General features: G+C 46.2%; 2 protein-coding genes across 2 annotated transcripts in view; one reads left to right on the top strand and one right to left on the bottom strand.

Moving 5' to 3' along the window:
• LOC142210152 (myelin-associated glycoprotein-like) overlaps positions 1–19,823 on the top strand; it is a 426,670-nt gene that overhangs the window by 88,344 nt on the left and 318,503 nt on the right. The gene's annotated exons all lie outside the window — the stretch shown is intronic.
• Positions 8,348–18,338, bottom strand: LOC142209173 (Schwann cell myelin protein-like). The gene is made up of 8 exons (XM_075278105.1): positions 18,282–18,338; positions 17,825–18,199; positions 15,365–15,652; positions 13,492–13,566; positions 12,066–12,228; positions 11,815–11,873; positions 8,647–8,741; positions 8,348–8,377 (listed from the first exon to the last, which is right to left on the bottom strand). The coding sequence occupies exons 1-8, from the start codon at positions 18,328–18,330 to the stop codon at positions 8,348–8,350; spliced, it is 1,134 nt and encodes a 377-aa protein (XP_075134206.1). The 5' UTR covers positions 18,331–18,338.

Raw genomic sequence — 19,823 nt, 5'->3', positions numbered from 1 at the left:
GCGCAAGGCTCCCGGAAAGGGACGTGGACGAGGCCGTGGGCGAGGTCGGGGGAATGGTTCTGGGGAGCAAGGTAGCAGTGAAGCCACAGGGCGTCCCGTGCCTACTCCTGTGGGGCAGCAAGCATTGCGCCACTCCACAGTGCCAGGGTTGCTTGCCACATTAACTAAACTGCAGGGTACAAACCTTAGTAGGCCCGAGAACCAGGAACAGGTCTTGCAATGGCTGTCAGAGAACGCTTACAGCACATTGTCCAGCAGCCAGTCAGACTCTGCCTCCTCTCCTCCTATTACCCAACAGTCTTGTCTTCCTTCCTCCCAAAATTCCGAAGCTTTACAGAACAATAACCCAAACTGTCCCTGCTCCCCAGAGCTGTTCTCCGCTCCTTTCATTGTCCCTCAACCTGCCTCTCCACGTCACGATTCCACGAACCTAACAGAGGAGCATCTGTGTCCAGATGCTCAAACACTAGAGTCTCCTCCATCTCCGTTCGATTTGGTGGTGGATGACCAGCAACCCACCCTCATCGACGATGATGTGACGCAGTTGCCGTCAGGGCATCCAGTTGACCGGCGCATTGTGCGGGAGGAGGAGATGAGACAGGAGTTGGAAGAGGAAGTGGTGGATGATGAGGACACTGACCCGACCTGGACAGGGGGGATGTCAAGCGGGGAAAGTAGTGTGGATGTTGAGGCAGGTGCAGCACCAAAAAGGGTAGCTAGAGGCAGAGGCAGAGGTCAGCAGCTTAGGCGAAGCCAGGCCACACCCGGAATCTCCCAAGATGTTCCAGTTCGTACCCAGCCCCGAAAAACTCCCACCTCGAGGGCACGTTTCTCGAAGGTGTGGAGTTTTTTCAAGGAATGCGCCGAGGACAGATATAGTGTTGTCTGCACAATTTGCCTCTCGAAATTGATTAGGGGCTCTGAGAAGAGCAACCTGTCCACCACTTCAATGCGCCGTCATTTGGAATCCAAGCACTGGAATCAGTGGCAGGCAGCAACGGCAGGACAAAGGCCGCCTGCCGTTCACGCCACTGCCACTGCCTCTGCCACTGCCTCTGCCACTGCCACTGCTGACTGTGCTGGCGATGCACTCCAGAGGACGAGCCAGGACACCACTTCATCTGCCTCCGCCACTTTGTTGACTTCTACCTCATCCTCCCCTGGTCCTGTCTTATCTCCTTCTCCTGCACCATCAAAGGCACCATCAGGCGTTTCTTTACAACAACCCACCATCTCTCAGACATTGGAGCGGCGGCAGAAATACACTGCTAACCACCCACACGCGCAAGCCTTGAACGCCAACATCGCTAAACTGCTGGCCCAGGAGATGTTGGCGTTCCGGCTTGTTGAAACTCCCGCCTTCCTGGACCTGATGGCAACTGCGGCACCTCGCTATGCCGTCCCTAGCCGTCACTACTTCTCCCGGTGTGCCGTCCCCGCCTTGCACCAGCACGTGTCACTCAACATCAGGCGGGCCCTTAGTTCCGCGCTTTGCACAAAGGTCCACTTGACCACCGACGCGTGGACAAGTGCATGCGGACAGGGACGCTACATTTCACTGACGGCACACTGGGTGAATGTAGTTGAGGCTGGGACTGCTTCCCAAACTGGCCCGGTGTACCTCGTCTCCCCGCCTAACATTCCTGGCAGGGACACGAGAAGAACACCCCCCTCCTCCTCCTCCTCTACCGCCTCCTCCTCCGCCACCGCCTCCTCCTCCGCCACCGCCTCCTCCTCCGCTGTTAGATTGACCCCAGCTACGAGTTGGAAACGTTGCAGCACTGGCGTTGGTAGACGTCAGCAGGCTGTGCTGAAGCTGATCAGCTTGGGGGACAGACAGCACACTGCCTCCGAGGTGAGGGATGCCCTCCTCGATGAGACGGCAATATGGTTTGAGCCGCTGCACCTGGGCCCAGGCATGGTCGTTTGTGATAACGGCCGGAACCTGGTAGCAGCTCTGGAGCTTGCCGGACTCCAACATGTTCCATGCCTGGCCCACATCTTCAACCTAGTGGTGCAACGTTTCCTAAAGAGCTACCCCAATGTTCCAGAGCTACTGGTGAAAGTGCGGCGCATGTGCGCCCACTTTCGCAAGTCGACAGTAGCCGCTGCTAGCTTAAAATCTCTCCAGCAACGCCTGCATGTGCCACAACACCGGCTTTTGTGCGACGTCCCCACACGCTGGAACTCAACGTTTCAGATGTTGAATAGAGTGGTTGAGCAGCAGAGACCTTTGATGGAATACCAGCTACAAAACCCTAGGGTGCCACAAAGTCAGCTGCCTCAGTTTCACATCCATGAGTGGCCATGGATGAGAGACCTTTGTGACATCCTACGGGTCTTTGAGGAGTCCACAAGGAGGGTGAGCTCTGAGGATGCGATGGTGAGCCTTACAATCCCGCTCTTGTGTGTTCTGAGAGAATCCCTGATTGACATCAGGGATAACTCAGATCACACAGAGGAGTTAGGGATAGCATCCGATCCGTCACAGCTGGAGAGTAGGTCCACACATCTGTCCGCTTCACTGCGTTTAATGGAGGAGGAGGAGGAGGAGGAGGAGGAAGAAGAGTTGTCCGATGATGTGATGGTGATACAGGAGGCTTCCGGGCAACTTCGAATCGTCCCATTGTTGCAGCGCGGATGGGTAGACATGGAGGATGAGGAGGAAATGGAGATTGAACTTTCCGGTGGGGCCAGAGGAGTCATGCCAACTAACACTGTGGCAGACATGGCTGAGTTCATGTTGGGGTGCTTTACAACCGACAAGCGTATTGTCAAAATCATGGAGGACAACCAGTACTGGATCTTTGCTATCCTTGACCCCCGGTATAAAAACAACATCTCGTCTTTTATTCCGGTAGAGGGGAGGGCCAATCGCATCAATGCTTGCCACAGGCAATTGGTGCAGAATATGATGGAGATGTTTCCAGCATGTGACGTTGGCGGCAGGGAGGGCAGTTCCTCCAGTAGGCAACCAAGTTCTCACCGGTCCACACAAACGAGGGGCACACTGTCTAAGGTCTGGGACACCTTGATGGCACCCCCTCGCCAAAGTGCCGCCACGGAGGGTCCTAGTGTCACCAGGCGTGAGAAGTATAGGCGCATGTTGCGGGAATACCTTTCCGACCACAGCCCTGTCCTCTCCGACCCCTCTGCGCCCTACACGTATTGGGTGTCGAAGTTGGACCTGTGGCTTGAACTTGCCCTATATGCCTTGGAGGTGCTGTCCTGTCCTGCCGCCAGCGTCCTATCTGAGAGGGTGTTCAGTGCAGCCGGTGGCATCATCACTGACAAGCGCACCCGTCTGTCAGCTGAGAGTGCCGACCGGCTCACTTTGATAAAAATGAACCACCACTGGGTAGAGCCGTCATTTTTGTGCCCACCTGTGTAAAGCACCCCAACATGAAACTCCATGTCTGTACTCAACCTCTCCAATTCCTCCGCATCCTCATACTCATCCACCATAAGCGTTGCACAATTCTGCTAATACTAGGCTCCCTCCACCCTGATTTCCCCCAACTCTGCTGGTTAGAGGCTCCCTCCACCCTGATTTCCACCAACTCTGCTGGTTAGAGGCTCCCTCCACCATGAATTTGCCCAAACTGGGCTGTTTAGAGGCTCCCTCCACCATGAATTTGCCCAAACTGGGCTGTTTAGAGGCTCCCTCCACCATGAATTGGTCCAAACTGGGTTTTTTAGAGGCTCCCTCCACCATGAATTGGTCCAAACTGGGCTGGTTAGAGGCTCCCTCCACCATGAATTTGCCCAAACTGGGCTGTTTAGAGGCTCCCTCCACCATGAATTGGTCCAAACTGGGCTGGTTAGAGGCTCCCTCCACCATTAATTGGTCCAAACTGGGCTGGTTAGAGGCTCCCTCCACCATTAATTGGTCCAAACTGGGCTGGTTAGAGGCTCCCTCCACCATGAATTGGTCCAAACTGGGTTTTTTAGAGGCTCCCTCCACCATGAATTGGTCCAAACTTGGCTGTTTAGAGGCTCCCTCCACCATGAATTGGTCCAAACTGGGCTGGTTAGAGGCTCCCTCCACCATTAATTGGTCCAAACTGGGCTGGTTAGAGGCTCCCTCCACCATGAATTTGCCCAAACTGGGCTGTTTAGAGGCTCCCTCCACCATGAATTTGCCCAAACTGGGCTGTTTAGAGGCTCCCTCCACCATGAATTGGTCCAAACTGGGTTTTTTAGAGGCTCCCTCCACCATGAATTGGTCCAAACTGGGCTGGTTAGAGGCTCCCTCCACCATTAATTGGTCCAAACTGGGGTGGTTAGAGGCTCCCTCCACCATTAATTGGTCCAAACTGGGCTGGTTAGAGGCTCCCTCCACCATTAATTGGTCCAAACTGGGCTGGTTAGAGGCTCCCTCCACCATTAATTGGTCCAAACTGGGCTGTTTAGAGGCTCCCTCCACCATTAATTGGTCCAAACTGGGCTGGTTAGAGGCTCCCTCCACCATGAATTTGCCCAAACTGGGCTGTTTAGAGGCTCCCTCCACCATGAATTGGTCCAAACTGGGTTTTTTAGAGGCTCCCTCCACCATGAATTTGCCCAAACTGGGCTGGTTAGAGGCTCCCTCCACCATGAATTGGTCCAAGCTGGGTTTTTTAGAGGCTCCCTGCACCATGAATTTGCCCAAACTGGGCTGGTTAGAGGCTCCCTCCACCATGAATTGGTCCAAACTGGGCTGGTTAGAGGCTCCCTCCACCATGAATTTGCCCAAACTGGGCTGTTTAGAGGCTCCCTCCACCATTAATTGGTCCAAACTGGGCTGGTTAGATGCTTCCTCCACCATGAATTTGCCCAAACTGGGCTGTTTAGAGGCTCCCTCCACCATGAATTGGTCCAAACTGGGTTTTTTAGAGGCTCCCTCCACCATGAATTGGTCCAAACTGGGTTTTTTAGAGGCTCCCTCCACCATGAATTGGTCCAAACTGGGCTGGTTAGAGGCTCCCTCCACCATGAATTTCCCAAAACTTGGCTGTTTAGAGGCTCCCTCCACCATGAATTGGTCCAAACTGGGCTGGTTAGAGGCTCCCTCCACCATGAATTTCCCAAAACTTGGCTGTTTAGAGGCTCCCTCCACCATGAATTGGTCCAAACTGGGCTGGTTAGAGGCTCCCTCCACCATTAATTGGTCCAAACTGGGCTGGTTAGAGGCTCCCTCCACCATGAATTGGTCCAAACTGGGTTTTTTAGAGGCTCCCTCCACCATGAATTTGCCCAAACTGAGCTGTTTAGAGGCTCCCTCCACCATGAATTGGTCCAAATTGGGCTGGTTAGAGGCTCCCTCCACCATGAATTGGTCCAAACTGGGCTGGTTAGAGGCTCCCTCCACCATTAATTGGTCCAAACTGGGCTGGTTAGAGGCTCCCTCCACCATGAATTGGTCCAAACTGGGTTTTTTAGAGGCTCCCTCCACCATGAATTTGCCCAAACTGGGCTGTTTAGAGGCTCCCTCCACCATGAATTGGTCCAAACTGGGCTGGTTAGAGGCTCCCTCCACCATTAATTGGTCCAAACTGGGCTGGTTAGAGGCTCCCTCCACCATGAATTGGTCCAAACTGGGTTTTTTAGAGGCTCCCTCCACCATGAATTGGTCCAAACTGGGCTGGTTAGAGGCTCCCTCCACCATGAATTTCCCAAAACTTGGCTGTTTAGAGGCTCCCTCCACCATGAATTGGTCCAAACTGGGCTGGTTAGAGGCTCCCTCCACCATGAATTTCTCAAAACTTGGCTGTTTAGAGGCTCCCTCCACCATGAATTGGTCCAAACTGGGCTGGTTAGAGCCTCCCTCCACCATTAATTGGTCCAAACTGGGCTGGTTAGAGGCTCCCTCCACCGTGAATTGGTCCAAACTGGGTTTTTTAGAGTCTCCCTCCACCATGAATTTGCCCAAACTGGGCTGTTTAGAGGCTCCCTCCACCATGAATTGGTCCAAACTGGGCTGGTTAGAGGCTCCCTCCACCATTAATTGGTCCAAACTGGGCTGGTTAGAGGCTCCCTCCACCATTAATTGGTCCAAACTGGGCTGGTTAGAGGCTCCCTCCACCATGAATTGGTCCAAACTGGGTTTTTTAGAGGCTCCCTCCACCATGAATTTGCCCAAACTGGGCTGTTTAGAGGCTCCCTCCACCATGAATTGGTCCAAACTGGACTGGTTAGAGGCTCCCTCCACCATTAATTGGTCCAAACTGGGCTGGTTAGAGGCTCCCTCCACCATGAATTGGTCCAAACTGGGCTGGTTAGAGGCTCCCTCCACCATGAATTTGCCCAAACTGGGCTGTTTAGAGGCTCCCTCCACCATTAATTGGTCCAAACTGGGCTGGTTAGAGGCTCCCTCCACCATGAATTTGCCCAAACTGGGCTGTTTAGAGGCTCCCTCCACCATGAATTGGTCCAAACTGGGTTTTTTAGAGGCTCCCTCCACCATGAATTGGTCCAAACTGGGCTGGTTAGAGGCTCCCTCCACCATGAATTTCCCAAAACTTGGCTGTTTAGAGGCTCCCTCCACCATGAATTGGTCCAAACTGGGCTGGTTAGAGGCTCCCTCCACCATGAATTTCCCAAAACTTGGCTGTTTAGAGGCTCCCTCCACCATGAATTGGTCCAAACTGGGCTGGTTAGAGGCTCCCTCCACCATTAATTGGTCCAAACTGGGCTGGTTAGAGGCTCCCTCCACCATGAATTGGTCCAAACTGGGTTTTTTAGAGGCTCCCTCCACCATGAATTTGCCCAAACTGGGCTGTTTAGAGGCTCCCTCCACCATGAATTGGTCCAAACTTGGCTGGTTAGAGGCTCCCTCCACCATTAATTGGTCCAAACTGGGCTGGTTAGAGGCTCCCTCCACCATTAATTGGTCCAAACTGGGCTGGTTAGAGGCTCCCTCCACCATGATTTTGCCCAAACTGGGCTGGTTAGAGGCTCCCTCCACCATGAATTGGTCCAAACTGGGTTTTTTAGAGGCTCCCTCCACCATGAATTTGCCCAAACTGGGCTGGTTAGAGGCTCCCTCCACCATGAATTGGTCCAAACTGGGGTTTTTAGAGGCTCCCTCCACCATGAATTTGCCCAAACTGGGGTGTTTAGAGGCTCCCTCCACCATGAATTTGCCCAAACTCTGCTGGTTAGAGGCTCAATCCACCCTGATTTTCAAAACAAATGTTGGTGCCAACCTCAACTTACTACAAGGGCCAAATTCACTGCTGGTGACAAGCTCTCCTCACTGCAAGTGCCAAATACACATGTTTCAAGGTGTTTTCCTACTGTCAGAGAGGTGGTATTGAGTGTGTAAAGTGTGTAGTTGTTAGGCTGTGATGTTGGGGTAATAGAGGGTCTTTGGTGTGTTAGATGCCCCCAGACATGCTTCCCCTGCTGTCCCAGTGTCATTCCAGAGGTGTTGGCATCATTTCCTGGGGTGTCATAGTGGACTTGGTGACCCTCCAGACACGGATTTGGGTTTCCCCCTTAACGAGTATCTGTTCCCCATAGACTATAATGGGGTTCGAAACCCGTTCGAACACACGAACATTGAGCGGCTGTTCGAATCGAATTTCGAACCTCGAACATTTTAGTGTTCGCTCATCTCTAATAATAATAATAATAATAATAATAATAATAATAATTAATTAGGTAATAAATATTAGATTATGGTTTACCATTGTGAATCACACTTAGTTACATCAGAGGAGCCATATATGTTCCTTGTCCCATTATTACAGATGTAGAGGTCACCAAATGAACATTTATTTTGCACTTGCACACTTGATGTAATTCAGATAGCTGTCACTTTAAATAAAAAATTGCTTAACCCAGAAATCCAATAATGAACTTATTGGAAGCATTTTTATAACCCATTGAGGCAGCCAATGGATTATCAGCCAATCACAGCACTGCTTTCATTTTGTATTCTGCTCTTGTAATATGAAAGCTGGGCTGTGATTGGCTGCTATGGCCAACTAAGACAGGTTTGTTTTTAGACCATTTTAGTAAATCTTCCCTATTGATATCACTGTGCTCATTCACACGTCTGATTTTTGACAGTCAATTTCAATCCCTCCATAGATTCAGGTCTATGAGTGATCTGTCATTACAGCTGACCCGACGATGAAAATCTGTCCTTATTTCAATGTCTGTGTGCATGGAGTCTTACTATGGTGTTCTGTGAAGTTGCATTTGTAGCTTTTGCAGTTTTATAATTGTGACTATTCTTAATCTCGGTCCATTTTCAATGTTCTAAATATAATTCACTTCCTCACAGCTCTACAGACAAGAGATCAGGAGAGGAGGACATGTAGTAGATAGTATATAACATCCAGTCTCTGCGTCACATACCTCATGGCTTGTCAATTTCTGGCATCTTTTTCTATGAAGACAGAACATGTGGAACACTTATTACTAATAATAATTTCTAATAGAACATCCAAGAGAAAAGCAAAGTAGTAAGAAAGAATCTGCATGTACAAGCATTGTGTAACAGAGAGGGAATAGAGAAGGGTTGGTGGTCAGTAATCTGCAAATTGTCCCTTATGGGAACTGCATATATAGGACATTTATACTATATCCTATGGATGTGTGTTAGGGTTCTGTATATATATATATATATATATATATATATATATAATTATAACTGACAAGCTCTTGACTGCCGTAGTGACTGCAGTCGAGCTCCACAAGCCCCAGGAGGGCGGCCGTCTGCCTTAGCAAAGCAGCCATATGTTTGTGCGGCCCTAGTGTGAACAGAGAGCAATATGCGTTCACCAGTTACTTCACTAGATAAATGTGTTTGCGCAGCTCTAATGTGAACAGGCTGCAATGAAGCTTTCTCCAGTTGACTTCACTGGGTAAATGTACTTGTGCAGCACTAAATGTGAACAGGCTGCAATGTAGTTTCCCCCGGTTGACTTCACTGGGTAGATACACCTATGTATAGCGCTGGGTGAAGCTGACTGAAGCCTTGCAACAGACCTCTGCTAATACAGCAGAGGGATAGGCACTAGCACATGCTTCACCCTGCTACACAGTAAAGGTTGCCAGGGGTTAACCCTCACCTCTGGTCAGGAACACAAAAGGCTCCACCACAACTAGGAGCTACAATGTAACTAGATGGTTCAATAGGCTTTTAGGGTCCCTAGCGGCAGGCCAAGGAACCCTATCCTAGACACCCTATCTGGCGACCTGCCTACACTGGAACCTAGCCCTGAACTCCTGCCTTACAGGAATGTTAGTCAAAGTGTGAGCACCCGGTGGGCGTAAATTCACGCTATGAAAAGGAAAGTCCCCACCCACGAGGCAGTGGCCATAACTTCACCGCACATGCTCAGTATGGGCAAAATGGGACTTAGCCTCCGAGCAGTTCCAAAAGGTCCGAGCATGCTCAGTAGGGGAAGAATGGGACTTAGCCTCCGAGCAGTTCCAAAAGGTCTGAGCATGCTCAGTAGGGAGAAAGTTGGACTGAGACTCCACACCCCTCACTGATCGACGCCGAAGGTGAGAGTTGGATTGACCCGCAGGTGATGCTGTGAGCCGGAAGGAAAACCTGCAGGACCCCATCCTAACAATGTGCCATAAATGTGTATTGTGGTAAAACTCCTTTACGATATAAGAAAACTGGACAATCTACTTTAGCATCAGACATTGGAAATTGCTGACTACATCGACTCTCCTGTATACTGGGGCTGAGCCTTAGTAGCAAGATATTATTGTCCAGACCACTTTATGCTCTAAAATACCCTGATGAGCACACAACTAGGTATGAAACGCGTTGGATTGGAGAATCAATAGTGTTTGTCTAGGGACAGTTATGGGACTAACCGGGGTTATTGATCACTTAGGGATATAGCTCCGTTTTCCCTACACGTAGGACCCTGTGCTCCAATGTGAAGACATCACTTTCTGTCCCCACTGACCGCTATTTACTAACTAATTGATAAGACGGTTCTAATTTTATTCACACGATATTATATTTGCATTGATTGTATTGACTCTTTCATTAGATATTTTTAAAGGAATTTATTAAAAGTTACTTTTTATCTATCTGCTCAGATAATTCTGCTTCATTTTGGAAATTTCTGACTGTTGTAAAGTAATTTATAATATAAAAGAAGATATTGATGAATAATATACATTACCTCCAGCAACCATAGACAAGCAGTACAAGCAGTAGTAGGGAGATGGTTCCAATTGTTGCCGGAAGGATGATGTTACTAATACTGGAGCCTCCATCTGTCATATATAATGGATGATAATATGAGCAATAGGAAGAGAGGGATCAAATGAAATTAGGTTAAAGAGGTTGAATGGAAGCCCGGATTGTATCATGAATATGGTTTGGTAAACAGCTAAAAAGCCAAAACTTGTGCCACTGTCCGGATATTTCTGGACCTTACTGTATTTTGGGATTAGTGAACTGGTTTGTAATGAGCTAAATTCATTATGAATTTTTCAAACATTTGGCCCTGGACACTATCGAGGCTTGTGATTGGATCTCAGACACCATGCAGTTCCTTCCCTTCCTTCCCTTCCTTCCCTTCCTTCCCTTCCTTCCCTTCCTTCCCTTCCTTCCTTCCTTCCTTCCTTCCTTCCTTCCTTCCCTTCCTTCCTTCCTTCCTTCCTTTCCTCCCTCCCTCCCTCCCTCCCTCCCTTCCTTCCTTCCTTCTTTCCTTCCCTCCTTCCTTCCTTCCTTCCTTCCTGTTGACCATACCACTTTAATTGATGATGATATCACCAGAGCCACTTGGATACCAAGAAGTCTACACAAAGATGTTCATCTGAACACAATATTGACTCTCTCCTTCTATGTTATCAACATCCAAATCTAAGAAACATTGTAGCTCATTACCAGTAGAAACACAAACAAGAGAAGCTATGCCAACAATGTATAGAGGTGAAAAACCTATTCCTATATAGTGACCACAAACTGGTCTCGAACTTCAACACTCATTAAGACTATAACATTTCTGGGATATTCAGACGTACTATATACAATGTAACATACATGATTCTATGTTCTAAATGTTCTATTGGGAGTCTTTATTTTGATTTTAAAAAAAACTGATGAGAGTAACGTAATGCAAGGATAAGATCTTGGGGGATGGGTGAGAGTTGTTCCAGGTTGAACAAGTTCAGTAAGAATCATAACTTAAGTTGTCTTTAAACACAATGTATAGCACTGTCATGTCTGACTGAGTGGTGGCAGTAGTGGTAACTGTGGACACATGAATGGCGGTATGGCATGGGATGATGTGATGGACTAGGCCAAAGGACATGTCTGGTTGAGTGGTGGCAGTGTTGATAGCTGAAAACTGTGGTAACATGATTGTCAGCACAACAGGGAATAATGTGATGGATTGGTCCACAAGGGTCAATGGCTGACTGTCTAGTAGTAGCATGTAGCATAAGAAGTACAGTAACTGGAACATGAAGGAGATGGTGACAGCTCTATTCAGTCATGAGGAGGTGTGTGAAAATCCTTACAAAAATATTTTTCACTAACAGGACGGACTGACAGTAAAAACTATGTTTAAATAGTCTGTTGGTAGATGAAACTGCTGTATTGCACAACAGACTTAGACAAAATTAGATTATTGGCAATGGAAAGGTTAACTGTCCATTATCTGTTTGGATTAGTGAAGGCTGCTGCAGTGAGGACCAAACAGCCCAGAGATTCTGCTTCATTTCTATCATTGACTTCACATTCTACGCAGCAGGGTCAGGTTAAGCATCAAGCTAAATTTACAACATAGAAAGGAGCCACAGCCCTCCACTGCTTCTATGTGATCAGTGACTGTACAAGCCCCTTACTGGCACCAGTAACTATCGGATAGAGCGCCCTACAATTGGATTTGAGGATGATCTTTGCTCTGTATATCAACAAATGTCAGTCACATCAAATTTACCGATTTTTAAAGTATAAGATATACATTGAATATCAGTCAGTGCTCCAGGCTGTATACATACATAGTACAGGTATCTGTGCCGGGGCTGACTCTCCTCTCCCCACACGATTTATGGCAGTACAGGAATAGGGCTCCATGTCCCCGGGCACATTATACACTGTCATCTCCCGTCCTCTGTCTGGTAATCTGGTTTTCCCTTTGTACCATTCATAATCATGTACATCAGGCTTGGAGAAGCTGTTACATTGTAACGTCACATCACTGCCTTCCATCACCTCATCCATCCCGATGACGGTCACGGTCACATTTTTTGGTGAATCTGTGGAGGGAAATATTATTATGGTTTAATATCTATAACAAATAATTGTCATCATCACATATCACCATCAGTCCCTGTGAATCCCATCCACACATTGTAGAGAAATACCCACGTTATTGGACATATCAGTATATCATGTCTATGGAGATTCTGGCTTTTTCCCTATAGGTAACATTGAAGCAGAAAGTCCTCAGAGGTAAACTCTGCATTTCCGCTCTGGCTTTTCCCGCAGTATTTTTTGGCTGAGGCTCGCTAAGTGTTATTTTGAGTCACACCTCCACAATATCAGATCCTCCAGCTTCTCAGGCTTCCATTCCCATCTTGTAGTAGCAGTAGGTGACCCAGCTATGGACTATGGTGACTAGTGATCACCAATATAAGTCATACTCAGGTCACATTATATACAGAAGTGTCTACATTACGGCACAGGGTGACTGGACAATGGAGTTGAATGGCTTTTGTTGTCTTCTGTAGTGACATGATATCCTGGTGCAGGATGATGTTATTCTTTATTACATGCTATTGTACATGCAAATATTACCTGAGCCTGTTACAATTGGTGACTGGTGGCCCCATCGTAACTTCAGGGATGGTGGCCCATGGTAGGATGAATACTGGTCTGACTAGATGTTACAGCTAGCGATATATAGTAATATACTTGGTACCTTGGATGTATAGACTAGGTGAGATGAAGCTTATGTATATATAGTACAGTGAGTGCCAGGGGTGTGGGGCATAGTCTGGCCCTTCTCACGTATCGGCCACTCCGGGCTTGTAGTGACTAATCAAAAGGGAATAAGACAGATAGGATATACAGATGTAGCAAGGCTTACAATGACTCTCAATGGAGTTTTCTCCTAACGCATATGTAATACGGATGACTTATTCTGTCTGACACCCAGATCCCGCACACATCAGATGTTCCAGCAGCCTCCAGGTGTCAGGAAGCAGATGAGAGGTGTGTGCAGACTGTATCTATTCAAGTAATTGGAAGAAGCTGCAGCTCCATCCACTGTGTAGATATATATAGGATATACATATACATTAAATATCAGTCAGTGCTCCAGGCTGTATACATACGTAGTACAGGGATCTCTGTCGGGGCTGACTCTCCTCTCCCCACACGATTTATGGCAGTACAGGAATAGGGCTCCATGTCCCCGGTCACATTATACACTGTCATCTCCCGTCCTCTGTCTGGTAATCTGGTTTTCCCTTTGTACCATTCATACTCATGTACATCAGGCCTGGAGAAGCTGTTACATTGTAACGTCACATCACTGCCTTCTATCACTTCATCCATCCCGATGACGCTCAGTGTCACATTTTTTGGTGAATCTGTGGAGAGAAATTTTATATTTGTACCGTATTAGCCAGAGGATATGAAATATAAAGATTGGGACTTCTCAGTAGTTGATACCTTGTTAATGGCAGATTGCGAGCTTTCGGAATAACTTGGTTCCTTCATCAGGCTGGTATAACAATATCTGAAGGCTGCACCTTCATACAGGAATACAGTGTTTGATGCGCCATTGATAGAAAACAGTGCACACAAATAAACCCATAAGTCCAAAGACATGTCAGCTTACAGGGAGGGTCGATATGAACATTTCTTTGGATTTATGGGTTTATTTGCTCGTTCTGTTTTCCATCATTTGTGCATCAAACAGGAAGCCATTGCTGCGGTCACAATTCTTACAGTCAGTCTGTTATGGCTCCCACCAGTATTGGTTTTGCATATATAGTGTCACCAAAACTTGTAGTATAGGAACGTCTACGCCAGGCTCTGCCCATGACAGTAACGTCTGAGAAACAAATGCCAACTGTAACAATGTCGTGTCCCTACTTCCTCATAGATTGTAAGCTCTGGTGTCAATTGAAAATGCGGAGAGAAAAGTGCTGCATGCATGTGGAGAGGGGAACGGAATCCCTATATGGAGAGCCAACGCTGGTGTGAACCAGGCCTTAGACGTTTCCCTTCTGTTTAGTCGACTCCTGTCTTTGGCTCAAAAGACTGCAGCAAAATCTGCAACAAAAATGCTGCAACTTGAAGCTTTAGCCTAGAAGTAAATTTTTTGTTTTGAGCCTGTGATGTGATGTTGTTTTTTTTTTTTACTTTTATTTCATCCTTATTTATTTATATACCTATATACATGTTTTATATGCGATATGCCCCCCACAATCCCCCTCCCCCTCACTTCTCAGCAGCATTTTAGCATGACCTTGTTTTGGCTCCGTTCCCCTGTAACTGGGGCTGATACATTGGTTGGAGTTATGGCAGTCATCCACTGCAGAGCTGATCTGTCTCCTATAGTACTCAGCAGACCTTGCAGTGCCCTGACACCTAGAAATCAGATGACCGCGGGGCCGGGGACAGGGAGAAAGATAGTAAGAATCGGAATCTAGAAATGAAATAGAAGTCTCAGACAAAAGAGCCAAGGGGATATTGTCACTCCTTAGGGAGAGACCACCATATAGGTGTGTGGAGACTTGTTAAGCCTTTAGCACTCCACTTTGCAAGGAACTATGGGAAGAATATGCAAATCTGCCTTCCATGATGTAATTAGGAAGACAGTTGCTGCCTCAGTGTTGCAAACCAATAGAGGGCGCTCACTGGAATGTGCAAGCCTGTCTTATGACAGGATTCCAGTGAATCCTGGAATTATACCTGTACTATACCTGGTATTAATCCCAGCGTCATTGCAAAACAAAGGCCTCTTGGAAGGTCGGGCATGATGCTAAAGGGAGCAGCCTTTATTGGGTTATTTCACTGGAATCCTGTCATAAGACAGGCTTGCACATTCCAGTGAGCGTCCTCTATTGGTTTGCAACACTGAGGCAGCAACTGTCTTCCTAATTACATCATGGAAGGCAGATTTGCATATTCTTCCCATAGACAGAGGAGCCATCACCGGGTCTGACAAGCCCAATGGACATCTCTATAATAGTTACCATCTCTGATTGTCTGTTTTGACATTTTTGGAAGACCAAATGTGAGACTTGTATATAGTATATATATAATATAGAGATACATGACAGAGGGGGATATAAGGAGAGCTGCTAATGTGACCACATACAGTATATAAGGGAAAATAAAATGTATCAATGACTTTCCCCAATTACTTATAATACGTACAATTGATGTTCAGTCTTCCGGATGTTTCAATATCTAGACCAAAGAAAAGTGTAATCTTGCATTGAACAAAACTCCCATCATCCACATAGGAAGGAATATAAGTCAGTTCTGATTCTTCTCTCCAGGATCCTCCAGAAATCTCCACCGACTGGTTCTTAATCTGACCAGGTTTGTTCCATTGTAGAGAAGGAGGACTGGAGCGACACGTGTGATATACAGAACATCTTATAGTGGCGGCTTCTCCTTCTGTCATAACTTCAGGCACAGAAAGCGGAATGATCATTTTATCTGTGGAATTTTAGTTTAACCCCTTAGCGACCCTTGACGTAACTGTACGTCATGGGTCGCATGGGGCTGTATGGAGCGAGCTCACACGCTGAGATGCCGGCTGTATAATACAGCCAGGACCTGCCAATAACAGCAGCGGTCGGTGCCCGAGCCGATCGCTGCTGTTAACCCTTTACACACTGCGGTCAAACGTGACCGCAGTGTGTAAACAGCGCAGGCGGCATGGGCGCCGCCATGTTTTGCCGATCGCCGCCCTCCTGAACATCACAAGAGGGCGGTGATCGGTTGCTATGACAGCCGGAAGCCTATTGAAGGCTTCCAGGCTTGTCTCTGCACGAGATCTATTAGACGATGCCAGAGGCAGCCTCTAATAGAAGTGCTGCGATTCTGCTATTCACTGCAGTACTGTAGTATTGCAGTGAATAGTATGAGCGATCAGAGCCCCTAGGTTTCAAGGTACCTAAGGGGTCTGATCATAAATGTAACAGAAGAAAAAAAAAAGTTTTTAAAAGTATTAAAAAAATTAAAAAAATATAAAAGTTCAAATCACCCCCCTTTCCCTAGATCAGCTATAAAAGTAATTAAAGAACATTAAACATAAACATATTAGGTATCCCTGCGCTCCAAAATGCCTGAACTATTAGAATATTAAAACATTTATCCCGTACTGCGAACGGCGTAGCGGCAAAAAAAATAAAAACAGCCAAAAAGCGTTTTTTTCAACACTTTGCCTCCTATAAAAAATTGAATAAAAAGTGATCAAACCATCGGATCTTTCCCCAAATGGTATCAATAGAAACGTCATCTTGTCCCGCATAAAAAGACACCACAACCAGCTCCATACATGGAAATATGAAAAAGTTACAGGTGTTAGAACATGATGACACAAATTTTTTTTTCTATTTTGCAAAGTTTATAATTTTTTTAAAAGTATCAAAAAATTTCAAATACTATATAAATTTGGTATCACCGCGTTTGTACTGACACGTAGAACACAGGTAACATGTCATTTGTACCAAACAGTGAATGCTGTAAAAATTAAACCCATAAGAAAATGGCGCAAATGCATTTTTTCTCCAATTGCGCCTCATTCTGAATTTTTTTCCAGCTTCCCAGTACATTGCACAGCATATTGAATGATGCCATTACAAAGTACAATTTGTCCCGCAAACAATAAGCTATCATGTGACTCTGTGAACTGAAAAATGAAAAAGTTATGGCTCTTGAAATGTGAGGAAGGAAAAACGAAAATGCGAAACCAAAAAATGGGCTGGTCCTTAAGGGGTTAAGAATCAGGTTCTTGTTATATATCATGTTATATTGTACAGTTATAAATGATGTCTCTTTGAACAAACTGGACATCTTGTGTCGGCAGACCCCCGAAACTGGGAAATAGAGACCGACGAGTGCTGGCCATAGAAACCGCACCCAACCGATGGCTCACATATACCAGGAGTATCACCAGACATCCAGGAGTATGGTGTCCATCAATACCCTCTGGAAGGAAGCATCTGTTGGGGGCTACCAACTATTGTCCTAGGACTCTCATCAGGCGACCAACTATTGTCCTATGACTCTCATCAGGCTCATCGCTGGTGCTCCCTGGACCTGTGCATTTCTTCTGTGAAGCCGAAGACGTAAACCCGGCTTCAATGAGCACTGAAGATGTACTCCTCTGACTTTAGGAAAGAACTGTGCCAGTCCGGGGAGTATAATATATAATAAATGGATTTATTACAGGACAACTCCCAGTCCATAAGTACCTGTTAGTAGTTTAGTGTCCCAAATCAACCCGACAGGTTCCATTTAAGCATTGCTACATCTGTAGGTACACCCATATGGGTGATGGAATTAAGACTATGCTGACATCTCAAATTTAGAATTTTAGAAGTTTCTTCAAAGATTTTATCACAAAATGTGCTAGTCTTACCGTCAAATGATAGAAGATTGGAAAGGATACAATATATCTCCATAATACATCTATATACTCTTAAGATTTATCAGTTCAGATTCTGATGGATTCCTGACACAGCCCAGTACAATACAATGACATATTTACACCCGACCATCTCACTACACACATGAATATATACATATAACATCCACTAGTAGATACAACACAAGTGAGGAGATGTCCAGGGGTTTCTGGTATCAGTCACCTTATAGATTTACCTGTGACATTGAGACGGACCGAGGCTTTATCTTGTTTCTCATGAGCATTTATCTGTCTATGACCTGAGATTCCTGGGTAATAATATTTACCACCATCTTCTTCTCTCACGGGGTCTATCCGCAGGGTACAGCTGTTCTCTCCTGGTACCAGTGAGGTCCGACCTTTGTAATATTTCATTACTGATGATGAGTCCTTGGTGTTTAGGACCTCTGGATGTGAGAGACATCGATTTCTATATAAGTACCATACAGTGCCGGATATCTCTGACTCCCCATCAGGATGATATGTACAAGGAATCTCCACACAGGAGTCGATCAGAGCCACCATTGTAGAAGGGAACGTCCATCGCTGACATACAGAACCCAGATAGAAGCCTGGAAACAATCAGCAGGACATGAGGCCGGAGTCACAGAATCTCATTCTATCGGATTATTCTGTCATTGTGAGACTATTTACCTTGACAGATGAGGAGAAGATAAATCTGCTTCATAGTAACCCCAGTCATCCTGTAGATGTGATAGAGATACAATAACATGTTACTGACATTGGAATGTTCTACTGCAGAATGCTAAATTTACAATTTGCAGAAGTTTTACAAACACCACAATGTCTTGTGTGATACAATTTGCAGAAGTTTTACCAACACCTCAAGGTCCTGTGTGATACCATTTTCTCGGGGCACACAACACATTGTCCTGCATTAGAGACATTGTACAAGCAGTATACATATAAAGCTCGGCTTGTAGATGTGATATGTAATATGCAGGCGATATATCTACAATATAGTTACAATTAGTAAATTATTACTCACATGTCAAGTCCCCGAGGACAACACAATTCTACTGTCTGTATCAGGTATATGAGGAGGGAACGTCTGACATGTGTAACATCTTCTGTTATTAAGGATTTCATTATCGATTCTTATCTAACACTGAAGCTGTTTGGTTGTCTCTAGAGATGAACGAGTAGTGAAATATTCAATATTCGTTTCGAATAGACCCTCAATATTCGAGTATTTAACCAAATATCGAATCCCATTATAGTCTCTAGGGAAAAAATACTTGTATCAGGGGAAACCACAATTCGACTAAGGAGTATGTAATGCAACTGGGACAGCAGGGGAAGCATGCCTGGGGGCATCTAACATGCCAAAGTCCCAGTATTACCCCACTATCACAGCCTAACAACTACACACTTTACAAGCTTAATCTAACCTCTATGAAAGTGGAAAAATACTTGGAAACCTTCTTTCCTCTACATTAGTATGGACAGAAGGCCAAATTTTAAGCTAAAGAAACATTAACATGCACCCCTTTAAATCATGTTGCCCATGATAACCACAGATGGCATAGGCAATGGGAAATCCAACAACCCCCACCCTTAACTGTCATTGTGTATGTGTGTGTGATGTGGTGAGACCTCCAAAAATTACTTTTCTGGGAGTGGTTGTATCTCTGCTACAGGGGGATCCACAAGCTTGGGCCCTTAAACTCCCTCCTGACGCTGAGGAGTGGTTTGGTTGTGGACAATTTTTTTAAGTCCCTGGGCTCTATTTATGCTGAGCCAGACCACATTGCGCTTGCAGAATCTCAACTCCTCACCATGCGTCAGGAAAAACGCTCTGCAGAGGAGTATTGCTCTGAGTTCTGTAAGTACAGTGTAACGGCAGGTTGGTGTGAGTCAGCGCTAAAGGCTCACTTTAAAAAAGGTTTGTGTGATCGGGTTAAGGAGCTCTGAGTTGGTCACCCAGATCCCCCTACCCTTGAGCAGGCCATGACTTTGACGGTCCGTATTGACCGTAAGATCCGGGAAAATTTTAAAGAGAGAGTAGGGCCTATTGCCTCCAAGTTTTCTGTCTCTTCCTCTCTCTCACCTGAAAAACTTACCTTTCCTCCTATCACTTCTGGTGAGGAACCCATGCAACTGGGAGCTGTGGACGCCAGAACACGACGAGAGCATCGTCTCAGGAATAACCTGTGCCTGTACTGTGGTTCCTCT

This window comes from Leptodactylus fuscus, chromosome 6 (assembly GCF_031893055.1).
Source record: "Leptodactylus fuscus isolate aLepFus1 chromosome 6, aLepFus1.hap2, whole genome shotgun sequence".
Taxonomy (NCBI): domain Eukaryota; kingdom Metazoa; phylum Chordata; class Amphibia; order Anura; family Leptodactylidae; genus Leptodactylus; species Leptodactylus fuscus.
Note: the sequence above shows the minus strand (reverse complement) of the source record. Positions and strands in the feature narration are given on the sequence as shown.